Below are 18,977 nucleotides of genomic sequence, written 5' to 3'. Positions count from 1 at the left end.
ATGAAACTGAAACACTGGCCAATATAGTGTTGGAGGTTTCACGTCCATTGCCTGGTGGCCAATCTTACAAATATAAATACAAATACTATTTAATTTGACAGATACTCTTTGTTCGCCTCTTTAATAAGATATTTGTATCAATGTAAAGCACATTGGTCAACTTACAGTTATTTTAAACTGTGCTCTAGAAATTAATTTGAGACATTGACATTTATGTTAAAGGGGTCATGACATGAGAAACCAAATTTGCCTTGATCTTTTGGTATATAAGAGGTCTTTGTACCATTAAAACGTCCTGCAAGTTTCATAGTTTAAGACTTCCTCCCCATTATAAACAAATTATTTATTTAATCAAGCTCAAAATACAGCTCGTTCTGGATCCATGGTAAGAAGTGACGTCACGGTACGAAGTGACGTACCAGCATTTGCATATAGACGAATCCGACGAGCGTTCTGTGTAGGCTGCCATCTTGTGGCGACGCCATTACTGAGCTGTTACCGGTATGTAAACAAACCTCCGTGATAACGCACCCTCGATGACAGCTACAGCCAGGCAGAATGACTTGTTGGGTTGATGATGTTAGACAGTGGCCTCCAGTCACAGATGAAGGTACAAACGATCTTACAGATTATTTATGAAAATAGCTTGGCAATAACTATGCTAGCTAGGCTGACGTTAGCTAACGAGGAAACTATAAAAAGATCTGTCCATTTGGCAACAATAAATAAATGAATGACATCAAATAAACGAATTCATGTTTTTCATTTGTGTCCATTATTTATCTCATTTTCACATTGCAAAAGGCAAGGGTAAGGTACAGCTAGAAAGTATACATAATATCGACCAATTAGTGTTTTTAAACCATGGAAAGAGGTCAATATAACAGCAGAACAATGTCACATAACGTTACATTTAGCACAGGAAAGCCATTAATGACCATAGCATGTTAATTGAATAGAAAAAATAGCTAGAAAGGAGATTTTGCTGAGCACTATATTACATATTTATTATATTTTTTACTTATGTCATTAAATAATTGTTATTATTATAACAAAAACTGCATTATATTTAATTTAATTTGTTATTTTAAACCTTTAATAATACCAGCAGATTGGGCCGTCTATGTTTACAGCATTACAGAAATCTGTGTAAACCGTATGGCACCGGACAGGGGCAGTCGACCCGGGGTATTTTATGTAACTCACAACGTTTACTCTTCCAAACTGAAATTGTACTGCCACCACTGAAACAATTGATAACGGAACATGTTTTCCCACTCTACATTATAAAAGTTACACGTTAGTGACAGTCGTAAATCGCGGGCTGTTTATTCCAGTGGACGCAAGTTGCAACTAAACCAATAGGAGGCAACGCTACGCTACCCAGCAACAGCTCAGTTATGGCGCCCGCATTACTTCCGGTAGTTTCGCCGGATTCGTCTATAGACCGCCTCCAGCACAAGACAACTACGCTTAAAGCGCAAGGCAACTACGCTCATTTCGTATCGTTGTCGCGCCCGCGCGCCTCACAAGAGTTCAGTCGACGGACAGCGAGTGGGTCTGTGTACAGGGAAATTACCAAGCCACAGCTGTGCTGTTCCTGGCTGTGGACAAACAACATCTTTGAATACGCTGCGAAAGATCCAGTCGTCAGGGTAAAAAGGATGCACTTTATTTTTTGCGGACGTCTCAGTCACGGCAGTGTTAGTTTAAGAACAAATCCCAAAATGATGCTGGCTTTGCCAGAAAACTGTTGCTCAAAGATAAGTCTGTGCCGACTATTCTGGGCTCAACAACGACGACGCAAACTGTAAGTAATGTATTTAAAACTTTAAACTACTTTTTAAATACGCCGAATCCGCAAATGTTCTGGCTGGGGGCGTTAATAATTGATGGATAGGCACTGACGTTAGCCAATCATAACAGTGGGTGTTAACACTGAACTCTTAAAGGGGAAACACCCCCAAAACAGACTGTTTGAATCAGAGGATGAGAAACAGGGTGGGAAAAGGACATAAATCACTACATTTTAAAAGTTTTTTTGTAAAAAAAACTATAGTAATACTATAATTGCACCTAACAGGTGAAACTAATATATTATATAGACTCATTATATGCAAAGTGAGATATTTCAAGCCTTTATTTGTTATAATGTTGATGATTATGGCTTACAGCTTATGAAACCCACAAAATCAAAATCCCAGAAAATTAGAATATTACATGAAATCACACAGTAATACCATGGTCGTTGAACCAGGTTTTGGTTCTTTTGGCAGTGTGGGCAGGTGCAAATCCTGCTGGAAAATGAAGGAAGCATGAAGTGCTCTGAAAATGTCCTGGTAGACGGCTGCGTTGACTCTGGATTTAATAAAACACAGTGGACCGAAGTCCTCTTTTCTGATGAGAGCAAATTTTGCATCAGTTTCCACAGTCAGTGATGGTTTGGGGAGCCATGTCATCAGCTGGTGTTGGTCCACTATGTTTTCTAAGGTCCAAGGTCAACGCAGCCGTCTACCAGGAAGTTTTAGAGCACTTCATGCTTCCTGCTTCTGACCAACTTTATGGAGATTTCATTTTCCAACAGGACTTGGCACCTGCACACATTGCCAAAGCTACCAGTACCTGGTTTAAGGACCATGGTATCCCTGTTCTTAATTGGCCAGCAAACTCGCCTGACCTTAACCCTATAGAAAATCTATGGGGTATTATGAAGAGGAAGATGTGATTCGCCAGACCTAACAATGCAGAAGAGCTGAAGGCCACTATCAGAGCAACCTGGGCTCTCATAACACCTGAGCAGTGCCACAGACTGATTGACTCTATATTAATCTATTATACACTATATATATGTTTATAGGCTATATCAAAATATTTACAAATGTTATGATTATATTTTTCTTTGGTTATTGAACCTCTCTGGGAAGGTGATGGATGGGGCTCCTCTCTTGATGAGGTGCTGTCATCATGTCCCTCAGTATATGGCTTTCTGCTGACTAACTCCTAGTCTTCATCCAGTTCAATGTCAGATGATTGTCTGTGATATAAAAAAACAAAAACAAAGAAAGAAATATTTACAAAACATTTACATCTTTTATGTATTCTACTATTTTATACTGAACAAAATTATAAACGCAAAAGGCCTATTTCTCTCAAATGTTGTTCATAAATCTGTCTAAATCTGTGTTTGTGAGCACTTCTCCTTTGCCGAGATAACCCATCCACCTCACAGGTGTGGCATATCAAGATGCTGATTAGAAAATGTATAAAAATCTGTTTTCTGTGACAATTAAATTTGCTCAGTTAAAAGGTGTGAACCTGATTAAAATATGGCAAGCCGTGAAACAAACAATATTCAATTAGTTCAAATATATTAGATAATGCATGCTGATTATAAAAGTGTAATAGTAATATAGTGCATGTACATTGTCGTTGCTTTTATTATTATTTTTATTTCCTGGTGATGTTTGGCTCATTTGGTAATGGGTATTGGAGGATTTCATGGAACATTCAGCTGATTTTTTACGATGGACCTGAATAGTCTAACTGAAAATAAGTATTGTGATAGTGGGAAGTTACATACTTTTTGGATAATGGAGAACCATAGGCAAGGCAAGGCAAGGCAAGTTTATTTATATAGCACATTTCATACACAGTGGTAATTCAAAGTGCTTTACATAGAAGAAATTAAAATAATTACATAGATAATAAAAGAAATAAGAATAATTAAAACAGTTTAGAAAATAAAATACAGTGCAAACAGTCGGACGAACAGTGGCACAGTGCTCATTCAGTAAATGCAAAGCTAAACAGTGGTAATTCAAAGTGCTTTACATAGAAGAAATTAAAATAATCAAAAGAAATAAGAATAATTAAAACCGTGTCTGAGATGGAAGTGATTGAGCAGGTTTACGGTGCCACTGGACCTACAATCCAGGGACGTCCTCTGCTGGGGTGGTGTCTTACACCAGTATTGCCCAATGGGCCCCCACAGAGCACGTTTCACTTTTGCTGTTTTAAACAAACAGCAAACCTCTATACTTTCCGTAGTATAGATAATCTTCACTCGCCTCGTCGGAGTGAAGCTCTCCCGTTCCCCTTCAAAATCTCTTCCAATCAGACAACCCTGATAATTAATAATCACCCCTATCTGAGATGGAAGTGATTGAGCTGGTTTGCGGTGCCACTGGACCTAATCCAGGGACGTCCTCTACTGGGGTGGTGTCTTTCACCAGTATAGCCCAATGGGGGCCCCATAGAGCACGTTTCACTTTTGCTGTTTTAAACAAACAGCGAACCTCTATACTCTCCATAGTATAGCTAATCTTCACTCGCTTTGTCGGAGTGAAGCTCTCCCGTTCCCCTTAAAAATCTCTTCCAATCAGACAGCCCTAAAAATTAGTAAAATCTTCCTGAATCACAGTTTGGGAAAAAAAAAAATACAGTGCAAACAGTCGGACGTATTTTATATCAACCGGTAGCTATTATAGATCATAGAATAATATCAATGAATTACTAATGCACTCATTAAAACTAATAATTACAATTAAGTTGTTTAATGTAAAGTAATTTAATTTTAAACTGTTTTGGCCTAGTCTCAACTAAAAAAAAATCCAAAAAATGTGTATCTCAGCTATGCTACTTTATAGCTCTTACTGTAGACTCAACAATTGTGGTCACTCAATATAGCATGCCATTTAAGGGATTATGAGGGTTTATTTCAAACTACAGCAAGACTCAAGCATGTTAGTGTTGTCAAAGAATCAAACTGTTTCCATGAAGAAAAGAAAACCATGCGGAAATGAGACTGAAACTCCAAACAACACGTCATCCTGTGGGGAGGTGTCTTTGGTTTTGGAGAGTGATGATAAAGAGTGTCTTTGTCGTTGTCAGATGGATGCACAGCGAGAAAGACATTTTTATTTATGTCATACCTATGGCATATACACATGACAGATTATTTTTTTGTTTGTGCATTAATACAATTGGTGATTCAGTGAAACTTCTCCAGTTTGGTGGTCAAAGTCAATCAAAGTCAACTTAATGCAAATTTAATAGATTATGCTATTCACATCTAAGTAGTTTCCACAGATGTACTGTATGTGAACTATATCTTATCAATATAATCTGTACTTTATAAAGTCAGTAATTGTTAAAAATGTTTGTATATTGCTTTATTTTGCCTTGACAGTAAAATGCTTTTGTAAAAGTCAATGCTTTTTTACATTTTTGCTGTATGAGGTAATTGTGAAGCCGTATAGAGTCATGATCTACACAAATGTCACTGTCTTTACGGAATTCTACCTGCTGGGATTTCCAGGACTCCATCCACAGTATTATGGAGCTGTGGGAACCCTTTTGTTCTTTGTCTACTTGACACTGGCAGGAGGAAATATCTTTATTATTTATTTTATTTCTTATGAGAGAAGCCTTCAGAAACCCACCTATTTAATCTTCTGTAATCTTGCTGTTTGTGATCTTGCTTTTGGAACTGTCACGCTGCCTAAAGCCATTGCAAAATACATGGTTAATAGCAGTGAGATATCATTTTATAGTTGCTTAGTGCAGATGTTTTTTGTTCACTACTTAGGGAGTATTAACTCTTTCCTAATGCTATTAATGGCCATTGATCGATTTGTTGCAGTGTGTAACCCACTGAGATACTGTGTCCTTATTACAAACAAAACCATTTTTATGGCATGTGCTGTGATTTGGGCAATCGTTATATCGTGGATGTCAATCATAGTTTTGAATGCCTTCAATGAACCCTACTGCTCTTCTAATATAATAACCCAAAATTACTGTGACCAAAATTCAATTATTAATCTGTCTTGTGGAGATGTAAGGCAGAAAAAGTTTCTTTCATTTTCACTAGCTATGTTTGTTCTTTTGGGCCCTTTAATTTTTATTATATTCTCTTTTATTGCCATCATTAGATCTGTTTTCAAAATCTCAGACATTCAGGCCCGATATAAAACATTCTCAACTTGCACTCCTCAGCTTACTATCATTTGTCTGTACTATGTGCCCAGATGTGTTGTTTATGTGTATGATTTGACAAATGGGGGAATCTCACCTGGCATCCGGGTTATGTTAGTAATGTGGTACAGTCTGCTCCCACCTGTTGTCAATCCCATGATATACTGCTTCAGAACCAAGGATATCAAAGATGCATTAAGGAAAAGAATTAGAGATATGAAAGTGAGCATAGAGAACAACCTATGATTTTGAAAAAAGAAAGAAAGATTGAAATTGATTTATTACAGTAATACTGTTATTTTGGCTGTGCACTAGCCCTTTCAATCAGAATCAATTACATATTTGTGAAATTATTTTATTTAATAAAATATGCTACATGTAATTTTAGTTTTCCTGATGTATAAACTAATTTTTTCAATAAGTATATTTTAATTGCCCTCTAAATGAGCATCACAACACATCAAACTATTTTCTTTTTTTGCATATAAGCCTTAGCAAATGTTCATTTAATAGACTGTACTGTTTTTTATGTGTTCACCTGTTCTGATTAAGATATTCCAAGCCATTTAGAATTTAATTGTATGGTTTGGTTATAATTTATATATAGCCTATTCCAAATGTGAATTTACCTTTTAAAAAATAGTACAACATTACATGAAATAACAGAAAAGTTATCTTCAATTTTAATAGTCCACATTGCTCAAGCCATTATCTGGTATTATACAGTACAATTTAGTAAAAGAGAAAGTAATTTTACTCATAGATGAGGGTGAAAATATGGAAATTTAAATATATAACAGCCAATATTAAAAATAGCAATAACCGATAGGTTTTCTAATTCTGCCTTGTGATATGCATAAAAATAGTGTGGGTCTATTAACAGTAGGATGACAAGATGATTTTATTAAACATAAGATAACTTATTTACCATCATTTCCTCTTATTGATTCTGATTCAAACAATGCAGAAAGTCCTAAAATTTGTAGACGAATTATACGGTTCCTCTGTGTCTTTGTTCATGAGCTCTTATTTTGACATTGCCTGCATTCAGTTCATGTGTGTTTAGTTCCTGTTTTCGTGGTTATCATAGTTATTCATTGTTTAATTGATTAGTGAATTACCTGTTACTTCTGTACTGTAAATTCTGTGGATTTATACCCTCAGTTATCTTTTCTTTGTCTTATGTTAACTTTTCATGCTGGTGTTTCTCGCTAATGTTCTTTGTGTTTATTAAATGTGATTTCATCATTATTCTGTGTCAAGCCTGTGAATCTGGATTATCAACTCTAGCCAGCGCGTGACAACGAAATGGAGGTGAAAGTGGAGTGAGAGAAATGCCAAATCCTTCTCCACTGAACTTTCCCTGGCAGACAGTGAGAATGAACAATGATCAATTCAGTCTCATATATGTTTACGTTATTATACATGTACTTTACTTTGGACAATTAGCACTCACCCCACCAGTAACAGCCTTATCTCAGCAAGAGCTAATTCATTTTTGGGTATATCTAACAGTCAGTCTCTGATCTCATGAATCTATTATTTGTCTCTGGGCAAATTTTCCCTGTCTCAGGGCAAAGTTAAGTTTAACAACTTTATATTTTTATTCAACTTTAATGCTGTAATAGAGCATAATGCCTTTGTACATTTGATTGTTTGTGTGTTTTATTGTACAAACTTCTTATGCTTGCATTGGATATTATTGTTCATTAAATATTATTGTTCAATAAATAATATTTTATATAAAAATTAAATAGTATTGGTGTACCATGGTATTGAGAAATGATAGTAACATGATAGTTGCTGGTTACATTGTTGCGCCAGTAGCTGGCTGCAAGGGACTGTCTTTATGAGCGAGATAGCAGACAATTCATTCAGTCAAGTAATTCAAAAATGCTGATTCATTCGGAACAAAACAAGGTTTTGAGCAAGGGAATTATTTGAACTTTTCACACCACCTTTTAAGAGGCTCAATTGTAGGTATGAGAGCGAATCAGACAGAGATGACTTGTTCAAACTGACCAAAAGAGATGAAACTCAGGACCACAAAAGAATATCCTGTAATTTTGGCATCAGCCAATCTTAAAACTCCACAGCTAAGTAATGCAAATACATTCCACGCTTGTAAGAGATGGTCCAAAATAAAGTAAGAATGTTGCCAACTGTTAGGCAGTTGCAAGACAAATGGGACCGAAGAGGGAATATCTTGGCTATCACGGAGAAAATAATGAGTTGAGACCCAAAGGTGGGGTAATTCCCAAGACAGAGACCTAATACAAACCTTCTATATGAGTCTTCTTGGTGACCTGTTGGACACAGGATTGAAATCCTCTCTAAAACCCACAGAAAATGCATCAGATTATCCCAAAATGATGCTAAGAGGATCCATTGCATAATTTTACATAATGTCTGTAGCCCACATGTTTGAGTATCATGTTGTAATCACTCACTGTTTTTGTTCTTTTTATTAACTATGTATTAATGGTTCATTGGAAGCATGGGGTGCTTGGTATCCATGTTTTTTTATTTTTTGTAAGAATCAAATCTGAGTAAAATGTATCGTATTAGTGCTGTCCAATCGATTAATCGTGATGAATCACATCTAACATAAAGGTTTTTGTTTAAATAATATATGTGTGTATTTATATTGTATATATATATATAAATACAAGATGGAGGATATTGCTTTTAGTTTCAGAAAGTGAAGTCCCACCCACTGATCTGTAATAGGTCTGTAGCGTGAGTGGGTCCCTCCCCCTGGATAAATGAGGAATGAGTGTTTGTAGTCTCAACCCCTCTACAAAGATATTTGACTTCCTGCAAAGAATGACGCAAAATGACAATTTTTACATCATTATAAGCAGGAACTGCAACACTGAAATCCTTATTTCTCCCTTCTCAGGGGAAAATGAGGGAATAATGCATGACCATTCAAAAATATGAGTTTCTAACGATACAAAGCTTAATGCAAATGGATGAAGTGTCCCTTTAAAGGGTTGGTAAAATGCCCTTTTCACAAGATGTAAAATAAATCTCTGATGTCCCCAGAGTGTGTGTGTGAAGTTTTAGCTCAAAATAACTCATAGATATTTGTATATAGCATGTTAAAGTTGAAACTTTTTTTAAGGTCAGCAAGAACGCACCGTTTTGTGTCTGGCCCTTTAAATGCAAATTAGCTGCTGCTCCCGACACAGAGGGCTCTTGTTTCAAGAGCTCGTGTGTGTTAGCAACTCCGATAACCTCATGCAGACACTAAAATTACAGAAACTGTTCTGCCTTTTATGTTTAAACGGAGTCAGACAATGATAGAGAGACTCAAGAAGAACTGGCAACATGTAGAATGCAACAGGACGTCTCTGAATGGTTAGTTGATGAATTTATGTAGCTGATGTGGCGTTAACTATCTTCAATTAGCATATTGATTCAATTAGTCAATTAGTCATGATAATCTATAAATCGCTCGCATAGGAACTTTTGTTGTGAGATGCACACAGAGTGACTTTCAATTGCATGTGAAAAGACAGATGCTACTGTTTGAGCTGACTCACAAATGTGATGGACTACAACAACTCTCCCTCTTCTCAACATGGACTGCGTGTTCCCGGGTTGTGTATAAGGTTTATGTAAATTTTAAGGTTGGTGATTTCACTAACCCGTGAGGAATGTTGTGTAGTCCCTTCCAGCCGTTTGTTGTAGTCCTTAAAAAACTATTTATTTAAAAGGACATATCTTCCTTTGCTTTGAACTTTGAGCATTGTAACTTTGCAGATGTTGTTTATGCTCAAACAGCACTATTACACACTAACTAAAGTTAGAAAAGTGAAATCATACTCAACCACCCCTTTAACGCATTATAGTCCTTCACATCTATTGTGATCTCAAAATTCTGGCCAATATTCAATAGTACCTATATAATTCGATAATACCTAAAATATCAAAATCAACTGTAGGCGGTAGATCCTTTTCCAATTTAGCACCTAAATTCTGGAACGGTCTTCCTAACATTGTTTCGGTAAGCAGACTCACTCTTGTCAGTTTAAATCTAGACTGAAATATCATCTCTTTAACCTGGCATACACATAACACATTATCAATTTCCATAATTCAAATCATGTAAAATTATTGTTAGACTACATAAATAAGGTCAGCTGGAACTAGGAACACTTTTCATAACACCTGATGTACTCATTACATCCTAAGAAGAATGGCATCTACACTAAAATTAGTCTCTCTGTTTATCCTGAGGTTTACTGTAGTCAGCCGGATCCAGGCCGTATCCATATCAGATGGAAGACCTGCGTCTAGACACAACCACAACGAAGCCCTTAAGTGTCAGCAGAGATTGTGTCACTAGACTATCCCCTGTGAAGGCCTCATCGACATGACAGCCAGGGGTACAGATCCTAAACAAACCCGTCTCCACACCGGCGTGATGAATCCGATCTTCAACCAGATGGAACTTGATTAAATATTTTGAATATTCTGACTTCTGACCTGTAATGCTGCCTGAATCATAATCATACACTGTTCATTTGTTTGCCAGAGAAGAACTGCCAATACAGAATAATACAGATTAACTGAATAGGTAACATAATTAAACTAAAAAGATAAACTTGTCTCGTTCCCTGTTCTCATGGAACAAAGGTTACAGTTGTATCCTGAGACTTTCCCTTTCGAAAGGGACCTCGCACTACGTCGATTGACGCATTGGGTAACGATATACTCACGCCGTCATGCTAAGGGGAGTGCATGCCCATTGGCAGTGACAACTGTCATAACCAGCAACATTCAAATTAAATGCCAGAACCACTCACCCTCAGGTCACACTGGGCTGTCAGTGACAGCATTCCCTACGGTCATAGCCCAAGCTATACGCTTCACAGGAAAACCTCCATGAACTTTGTTTAATGAAAGGCCTACCTGGCCCTGCTCAAGAGCCTAGGACCACAGCTTCAAATTAGAAGTGGTTCCTTCTAGGGAATGTGGCTAGCGAACCCAAAGGAGCCCCAGCCAGTCACTATTCTGGGGAACATAATCAACCGAAATGCCACAAGGAAGGCCTGACCTGGCGTCACTTACAAGGGACACTTCAGTCTGGTCAACTTCCTGTCTGTCCGAAGACAGAGCCTCTGGACACTTGCCTTAGGTAAGGCATCCAACCCGAGGAACTGCGAAGCTGACAGTGAACCACTCGGCCCGGATCCCATGATGGGGTATCCTGGAGAGCATGACTCAGCATAGCGCTTACAACACTTGCGAGGGGAGTTTCTTTGCTCGATCCACGGATCTACCCAGCTCTCATGTTTCAAAGCACTGAGGAGGCCTGAAAAGGCCTAAGAGCTGATCTAACTGGGAGGCCTCACGAGAGGCCTACGACCGTCTGACCAGACTCAGACCAAGTACTCATAGTGACCCTCAAGGAGGGGAGCACATAGCCTGCCTGGTAGGCAAACCAGGCTGTAGGTTATATACAGAGGTGTCAAGTAACGAAGTACAAATACTTTGTTACATTACTTAAGTAGAAATTTTGGGTATCTATACTTTACTTGAGTAATTATTTTTCAGCCGACTTTTTACTTCTACTCCTTACATTTTCACACAATTATCTGTACTTTCTACTCCTTACTTTTTAAAAATAGCCTCGTTACTCCTATTTCATTTCTGCTTGTTTTCATTCCGGCTTGTCGTCGTTCAAAAAATGGCCAATTATACAATAGATCTGAGTCCCGCCTCCTGAACACACATCACTAAACTGATTGGCTTTGTGTTTTCTTTCTAACTTGTGAGAGGCTGTCCGCGCGGCGCGCTGTAGTTACATTTTGTTGTGCGAAGCGGCACAACTCCTCCGAAGGAAACCTACTGTAGATGCGGTAAGCGAGGGAGAAATTAATCAACAGTTTTGTGTTCAAGAATACGGGGCAAATCGCGTCAAATATTGCTTTGGGGACAGCCGTTTTTACAATATTGCCTACTGTATGACAATCGCAGGATAAGTGGCAAACATAATTGTTAGTGTGTGTGTGTGCGTGCGTGCGTGCGCGCGTGTGTGTGAGAGAGAGAAGAGAGAGAGTGAGTGCGTGTGTGTGAGAGGGAGACTGAGTGTGCGTGTGTGTGTGTGTGTGTGTGTGTGAGAGAGAGAGAGAGAGAGAGAGAGAGGATTAAAGACACTTTTATTTTAACAAACAATTATAAACAAACATATTTGTTCAACACAATATGATGATGATGATAACAACCATTCATCATCACAACAAATAAATAAACATTAAAATTTTAGCACCAATTCATCATCATAAACTGTACATAAAACATGGTTTATCCCCCAAATTTCCATAAAATGCTCTATGCGCCCAACTAATTTATAGTACGCATATTCCACTCTGAGACGAGAACCCACTAGGCCCAAAAACATGAAAACTGGATTTACTGCACCTTGTCCAACTATCTTATTTTTTCTAGTTTTCCAGATGGCTAATTTTGCATTCCCAAAAAGAAAATTAAGTAAAACCAAAACATTCTTTTGCTCAACGGTGTACTTTGGACCAAAGATGAACAACTGAAAAGAGAAAGTTTCTCCCAAAGATGTAACCCACTCTGTTAACAAAGAGAACAAATCCATCAACCTTGTACATTGCATGAACAAATGAAAAACAGATTCAGTATCTACACAAAAAGGACAAACCACACTGACACTGTCACGGTTCATGGATTCATTGACTCGCCCTCGCTATGTGTGTGTGTGTGGGAATAGTGGGCGCGGCTCATCAGCGGCTCGCTGTTCTCCGCTAATGAGCTGATCAGCGTCAGCTGTTTTGAATGAGAGATGTTCTATATATTGTTTGTCACCTCGTCCTGTCTTTGTCAGATGGTTGTGGAGGTTCTCGCGCCCGGCTCACTGTCTTCTCTCCCTCGCTCCAGTTTCCTGATTCGGAGGTTCGTCTGCCTGTTCTAGATTCGTCTGCCTGTTCAAGATTATCTGCCTGTTCTGAGGATCGTCTGGGGTTTCCCTTGCGCTGTCTGCCCACGGGGTCCTGCGTTGCCGAGCCTGTAAACTGCTGCCTACCTCACTTCTGTATATGCTCTACTCTACTCCTTGTGTTAATAAACACCAGTATTCACTTGCTATTGAATCCTTGACTTTTCCTTCGAGCCATGACAGACACTAGGATCAATATGCACCACATGCCTGTTTGTAGCTATGCATCCATGTACAATCCTCCACTGGAGGTCACCAGTCCGCTGGTCAATCGGACGCTTGTACAAGATACGCCAACTACCATTAGGGGAAGAGTCAGTGCCAAAAACCTCTGTCCATTTCGTTTAAAGAACCCCAGTCAAAGAACGTAAATTAGACACTTTTACACAGGTGACATAAAGGGCTTTCTTTCCCACCGACTCAAATCCATCCATTTGTGGGGTTCTGAAAGACAGTAGACCCCTCCTCTCCTCCTGCCAGTCCTCCACAGCAGCTCTTACAGTCAGAGAGGGAAAGCAATACTCACATCCACCTCTCCATTCATCTATCATGGCTGGATTATCCAGGAAGGAACGATAGTTAAAATCCAGTTCTCCAATGACCTCTGTGATGAGCTTTTGTAGTACTCTTGTTGACTTTACTCCAGCTTTCCTGCCCAATGATTCCACACTGGTGTGTAGTAAATGCCCCAGCTTTGTGCACCCAGCAGACAGTAGACGTGCACGCAGAAAAGCTGAGGATAGAAGTCTCGAAGGCAGAAAAGAGTTAAGAAACAATGGTTCCTCCAACAGCCACATCCCGGCAGTTACTTCAGGTGATCTTGAAAATGCAAAAACTTTCCAGGCTTCCAGAACGGATTTGTAGAAGGGAGTAAGATCTGTAAGCTCAGTCTCTTCTAGCTTCATCAAAAACAAATGCTTATCAAGTCCCATTCCACCAGCTCGTCTCAAAAGTACCACTGCGGTGTCAAACCAAGAGCTATCATTGTTGTATAATAGTCTCTGGGCAGCTTGTAAACGAAATGTCATTAACCTGGACCTGATATCCACCAAACTGTGGCCTCCTTCTTGTGTCGGAAGAAACAGTACAGAGGAACGCACCCGATGTTGTCCGGACCAGAAAAAATTAACCAGCTTCCTTTGTACTTCTTGCACTAGACCAGCCGGTTTTTTGCGGGTTTTGTGTCTTGTTCCTTGTTCTTGTCTGTTATGTGATTCACTGTTTGCCATGTGTCTTGTTAATTGTCTGATCATTGTTCACAGGTGTTTCTGATTTACCACGCCCCCTTGTTATCTTGTCTAGCTCGTTTATCCCTTGTATTTAAGCCTTGTGTTTCAGCCCTGTCTTTGTGAGTTCTTGTCTGATTGTTTATGTGTATGTGGTTGTTTCTGGTCTTGAAATCCTGTTCCTGAGTACCGTTTGTAAAGTTTTGTGTCTCTTTAATAAAGTGCGCTGCGTATGGATCCTGCTTCATCCTTCCTTCAACCGCTATATGTAACAGAAGAACTCACCAAAACTGTGGATCCAGTAGTCACAAACAACCAGGCCCTAAGAGATACCTGTTGTCAATGTCACAAGACGGCCAGCCCATAGTAAGGTATGTGAAGGACTTCTGGGCTTGCTGCCATTTAGCGTCCCTAGACGACGCCCAGCTTATAGAGCTGTTCCGGAGCGGACTAGACGAGGGCATCGCTCTTATGATGCCAGATGACTATACCGACTGGACGCTAGAACGGTATATTGACCTGGCCCTTTTCCTGAGCGATTTGTCATTTGTTGTGGACATGAAGGAGAAGAAACTCTGTCAACCTGCAGTATCCCTTCAGTCTGGTCTTTACGTCACTCCCATTATCAAGCCACCCACCAGATCGATCTATAGCCGTCCGGGTCTGGTGTCCAGCGTGGCCGATTCCCCCGCTGAGGTCAGCACGGTTTGCCAAGAAGACTATCCTGCTTGGGACTCGTCCAGACCGCCCTGCCTGCTGAGCCTGAGCATCACGTCAGCTCTGTCGAACCTGTGTTCCAAGTCAGCTCTGACAAACCTGCACTTCACGCCGGTCCTGCAGAGCCTTCACCACTGGTGTCGTTCAGCGCAGAGCCTTCACCGCTGGTCCCGTCCAGCACAGCCGAGCCCTCACCGCTGGTCCTGTCCAGCACAGACGAGCCCTCACCGCTGGTCCCGTCCAGCACAGGCGAGCCAGAGGTTCACGTCTCGTTTGCCCAGCCAGGGTCTGTTCACGACTCGTCTGCCCAGTCAGAGACGGTTCACGTCGTGTCTGCCCAGTCAGAGACGGTTCACGTCGCGTCTGCCCAGACAGAGAAGATGCACGTCAGTCCTAACGAGTCGACTTTTCACGTCAGTCCACCCAAGCCTGAACTCCACGTCAGTCCTGCTGAGCATGAACTCCTGATGCCCATTCTTGTGGCCTCTGGGACATTGTCAGATTACTTCGAGCGTCTGGCCATAATCCTGAAGATGCCTTTCGGACCCACAGTGTCCGTTCCTGAGTCGGAGCCGGTGTCCGTTCCTGAGTCGGAGCCGGTGTCCGTTCCTGAGTCGGAGCCGGTGTCCGTTCCTGAGTCGGAGCCGGTGTCCGTTCCTGAGTCGGAGCCGGTGTCCGTTCCTGAGTCGGAGCCGGTGTCCGTTCCTGAGTCGGAGCCGGTGTCCGTTCCTGAGTCGGAGCCGGTGTCCGTTCCTGAGTCGGAGCCGGTGTCCGTTCCTGAGTGTTTCTGAGTGGCTATGTCACGGTGTGGGTTTTGTGTCTTGTTCCTTGTTCTTGTCTGTTATGTGATTCACTGTTTGCCATGTGTCTTGTTAATTGTCTGATCATTGTTCACAGGTGTTTCTGATTTACCACGCCCCCTTGTTATCTTGTTTAGCTCGTTTATCCCTTGTATTTAAGCCTTGTGTTTCAGCCCTGTCTTTGTGAGTTCTTGTCTGATTGTTTATGTGTATGTGGTTGTTTCTGGTCTTGAAATCCTGTTCCTGAGTTTGTAAAGTTTTGTGTCTCTTTAATAAAGTGTGCTGCGTATGGATCCTGCTTCATCCTTGCTTCAACCGCTATATGTAACAGAAGTAGGGCGTGATTGCTAATAAGAGACAGATATCAGCGCCACACACGAGTCCGGCGAGTAAAATATTAAGGTATAAGGAAATTTAATTCTACACTCTAAAAAATGCTGGGTTGTTTTAACCCAATTTTGGGTAAAATATGGACAAACCCAAACGTTGGGTTAAAAATTTAATTTAAAAATTCAACCCAACGGCTGGGTTTGTCCATATTTTACCCAAAATTGGGTTGGAACAACCCAGCTTTTTTTATGCTGGCTCTGCTTTACGCAAGTGCTGTATTAATACTCACACATGTCAGTTTATTAGACGAATGAAACTTGTGAGGTAACGCAGCGCTGTTTCACTTGGTCTACACTATTACACTAAACTGCATTTGAGCGTGGTGAAAGTTATAATGTTATTCTATTTGATAGTTTATTTGCTATATGAGACAAGCAGTAAGCTAGATCAACAATAGAATAACATACAGATCATATTTTAACATTTCATCATGTTGAACTAAATAACATTGATTAGTTTTATATACATTTGCTCACCAGTCTAATAAAGTACATACAAGAGCTCTGTCAAGTCAAAGTTTGTCACGGACGTGGAGCTCTCGGCATCTCGAAAATGCCACGCTGAAATTGATCCTCGTTTTAGTTCTCCTTTTTTCCCAAGGTCTGCTTGCCATGGTCCATAATGTTTGAACGAAACAACAACAACAGTGTGAGCTTGCGTGAATCTTTCCCCTAAAAGAAAAATACTCTGATAAAGTACAGGTACTTGAAAAATTTACTTAAGTAGGCCTACACCACTGCTTAACCAGCCCAAGCCGTCATTGTTAGCTATAAAGTGACGTTGTGGACCTGGACGCATTTGTTCTTCTATCAATGGCAGCTTTAAATTCATGGTGGAAGAAAGCAGTTTTCTGTTTCAGTATTGATCAGCCAACAGTGATGTAATGGAAGTGCAAACCTATTTATTTATTTTAGCTTGGCTGACCTCTGCACTTCATCAGTAGGCAACGTAAAGTACTTGACAGTGAATACATATAAATAAATACATTATAAATATAGGTTTATGTACAACAAAACTGCTCTTTCCACCCCCTACTGTAATTTTTAAACAATAACACAATACATTTGCTGTTCTACAGGGCCCTCAGGGGGTGCTTTTCTACATGAGAGAGTTATATATTACGTCAAAGAGTTTAAGTGTATCTCAAGTGTGAGCATTTATAAACCAAAGCCAAAGCAAACGTGTACCCATAACATAACTGAGGACACTCTGACCTGTGCTGTAAGTATATTTATGTTATATCTAGAAAAAGACCATGAGCCTGTGTTTTGGCTTATTCTTTGCCTCCCCTATTCCCTCTTTCTCACCTCACTCATTTGTAAATATTGTGTTTGTAGATACCGCACTGTAAAAAATGATTACCGATCTAAGCTAAAAGTATTAATGTCTATGCTACAATCATAGAGCAAAGTTCTTCAAATATGTTATCTTTATGTAGGCATACATATTGTACTCATGCAAGAGTTTGTGTATAAAGAGTTTTATTGAGCTATTTTACTTTTTATTTCGCCAGATGGGGCCGGGCAGCAATGATGGAACGTACCAAAATGCAAACAGTACAACAATGATTACTGAGTTTGTTCTACGAGGTTTTCCTGGCCTCCCTCCTGTGTATTACGGATGTGTAGGAGCTTTGTTTTTCATCTTATATCTTCTTCTTGCTACTGGGAATATTTTCATCATTGTCTTTGTGATGTGCGAGAAAAGCATTCAGAAACCAACATATCTAATCTTCTGTAACCTTGCACTGGCAGATCTTGCCCTTGGAACGACAACCTACCCAAGAGTCATTGCAATGTACTGGATGTTTGACCAAATCATATCATTCAACGCCTGCTTGACACAGGTGTATTTTGTCCATTTTCTTGGGGCTACAAATTCATTTCTCATGGCACTGATGGCTCTTGATCGATTCATAGCTATTTGCAACCCTCTCAGATATCATACCCTGATTAAAAATTCAACTATTGCCATTATGTGTGCATGTGTTTGGATAGCAAACATGCTGCAGTTAGTTGGAGTCATTCTCCTGCTCCTCGGTGTGAATTTCTGTGGGCCAAATGTCATACCCCATTGCTACTGTGATCACGTCGCTTTAAGCAAACTGACATGTGGGGATGTAACTACCATGAAAGTCACATCTGTAGCCATTGCCATGTTTGTTCTGTGGGGTCCTTTCAGTTTTATCTTATTTTCTTACATCTCTATCATCATCACTGTGTTGAGAATTTCAAATTCAGAAGGACGTTATAAAGCCCTTTCCACGTGCACTCCACAGTTACTGATCATTTGTCTGTATTATCTACCCAGAACTTTTGTGTATATTACAAATGCTGCTGGCTATGAATTTAGTACTGACATCCGCATTGTGGTCTCCATGATATATAGTCTCATACCTGCTGTTATTAACCCGTTTATATATTGCTTCAAGACTAAAGAGATCAAAGAGGCAATAATAAAAAAAATTAAGATAAAACAGGTTGGAGTCAATGGAAAGTTCATTCTTGGATAAAAATAATCTGGTCCAGTATTGTATAATATCATAGAAATAATTATTCCGATACAGCAACAATGAAACTGAAACACTGGCCAATATAGTGTTGGAGGTTTCACGTCCATTGCCTGGTGGCCAATCTTACAAATATAAATACAAATACTATTTAATTTGACAGGTACTCTTTGTTCGCCTCTTTAATAAGATATTTGTATCAATGTAAAGCACATTGGTCAACTTTCAGTTATTTTAAACTGTGCTCTAGAAATAAATTTGAGACATTGACATTTATGTTAAATGTACAATTAATTGTTTTTATTAAAATTTAAAACTCTGTGATTGCACAAGCCTGTCTTTGGTCCCTCAATTTTTCTCTATGTTTGTGCTTTTAAAAACTT

The 18,977-nt window shown here is 39.6% G+C and overlaps 2 protein-coding genes across 2 annotated transcripts; both read left to right on the top strand.

Moving 5' to 3' along the window:
- Nucleotides 1-5,151: 5,151 nt before the first annotated feature.
- On the top strand, nucleotides 5,152-6,222 carry LOC306997501 (olfactory receptor 1500-like; the record flags this gene model as incomplete). The annotated part of the gene is made up of 1 exon (XM_079610804.1): nucleotides 5,152-6,222. Exon 1 carries the CDS (start codon nucleotides 5,263-5,265, stop codon nucleotides 6,220-6,222), a length of 960 nt encoding a protein of 319 aa, XP_079466930.1. The 5' UTR covers nucleotides 5,152-5,262.
- An 11,376-nt stretch (nucleotides 6,223-17,598) lies between these two features.
- Nucleotides 17,599-18,597, top strand: or30bw1 (odorant receptor, family 30, subfamily BW, member 1; the record flags this gene model as incomplete). The annotated part of the gene is made up of 1 exon (XM_079610803.1): nucleotides 17,599-18,597. The coding sequence occupies one exon, from the start codon at nucleotides 17,599-17,601 to the stop codon at nucleotides 18,595-18,597; it is 999 nt and encodes a 332-aa protein (XP_079466929.1).
- Between the last annotated feature and the right edge of the window lie 380 nt (nucleotides 18,598-18,977).

The sequence above is a fragment of the Phoxinus phoxinus genome (assembly GCF_949152265.1).
Source record: "Phoxinus phoxinus genome assembly, chromosome: 4".
In the NCBI taxonomy this organism is placed as follows: Eukaryota; Metazoa; Chordata; class Actinopteri; order Cypriniformes; family Leuciscidae; genus Phoxinus; species Phoxinus phoxinus.
The sequence above is the reverse complement of the archived record's forward strand: the minus strand, read 5'-3'. Positions and strand labels throughout refer to the sequence as shown.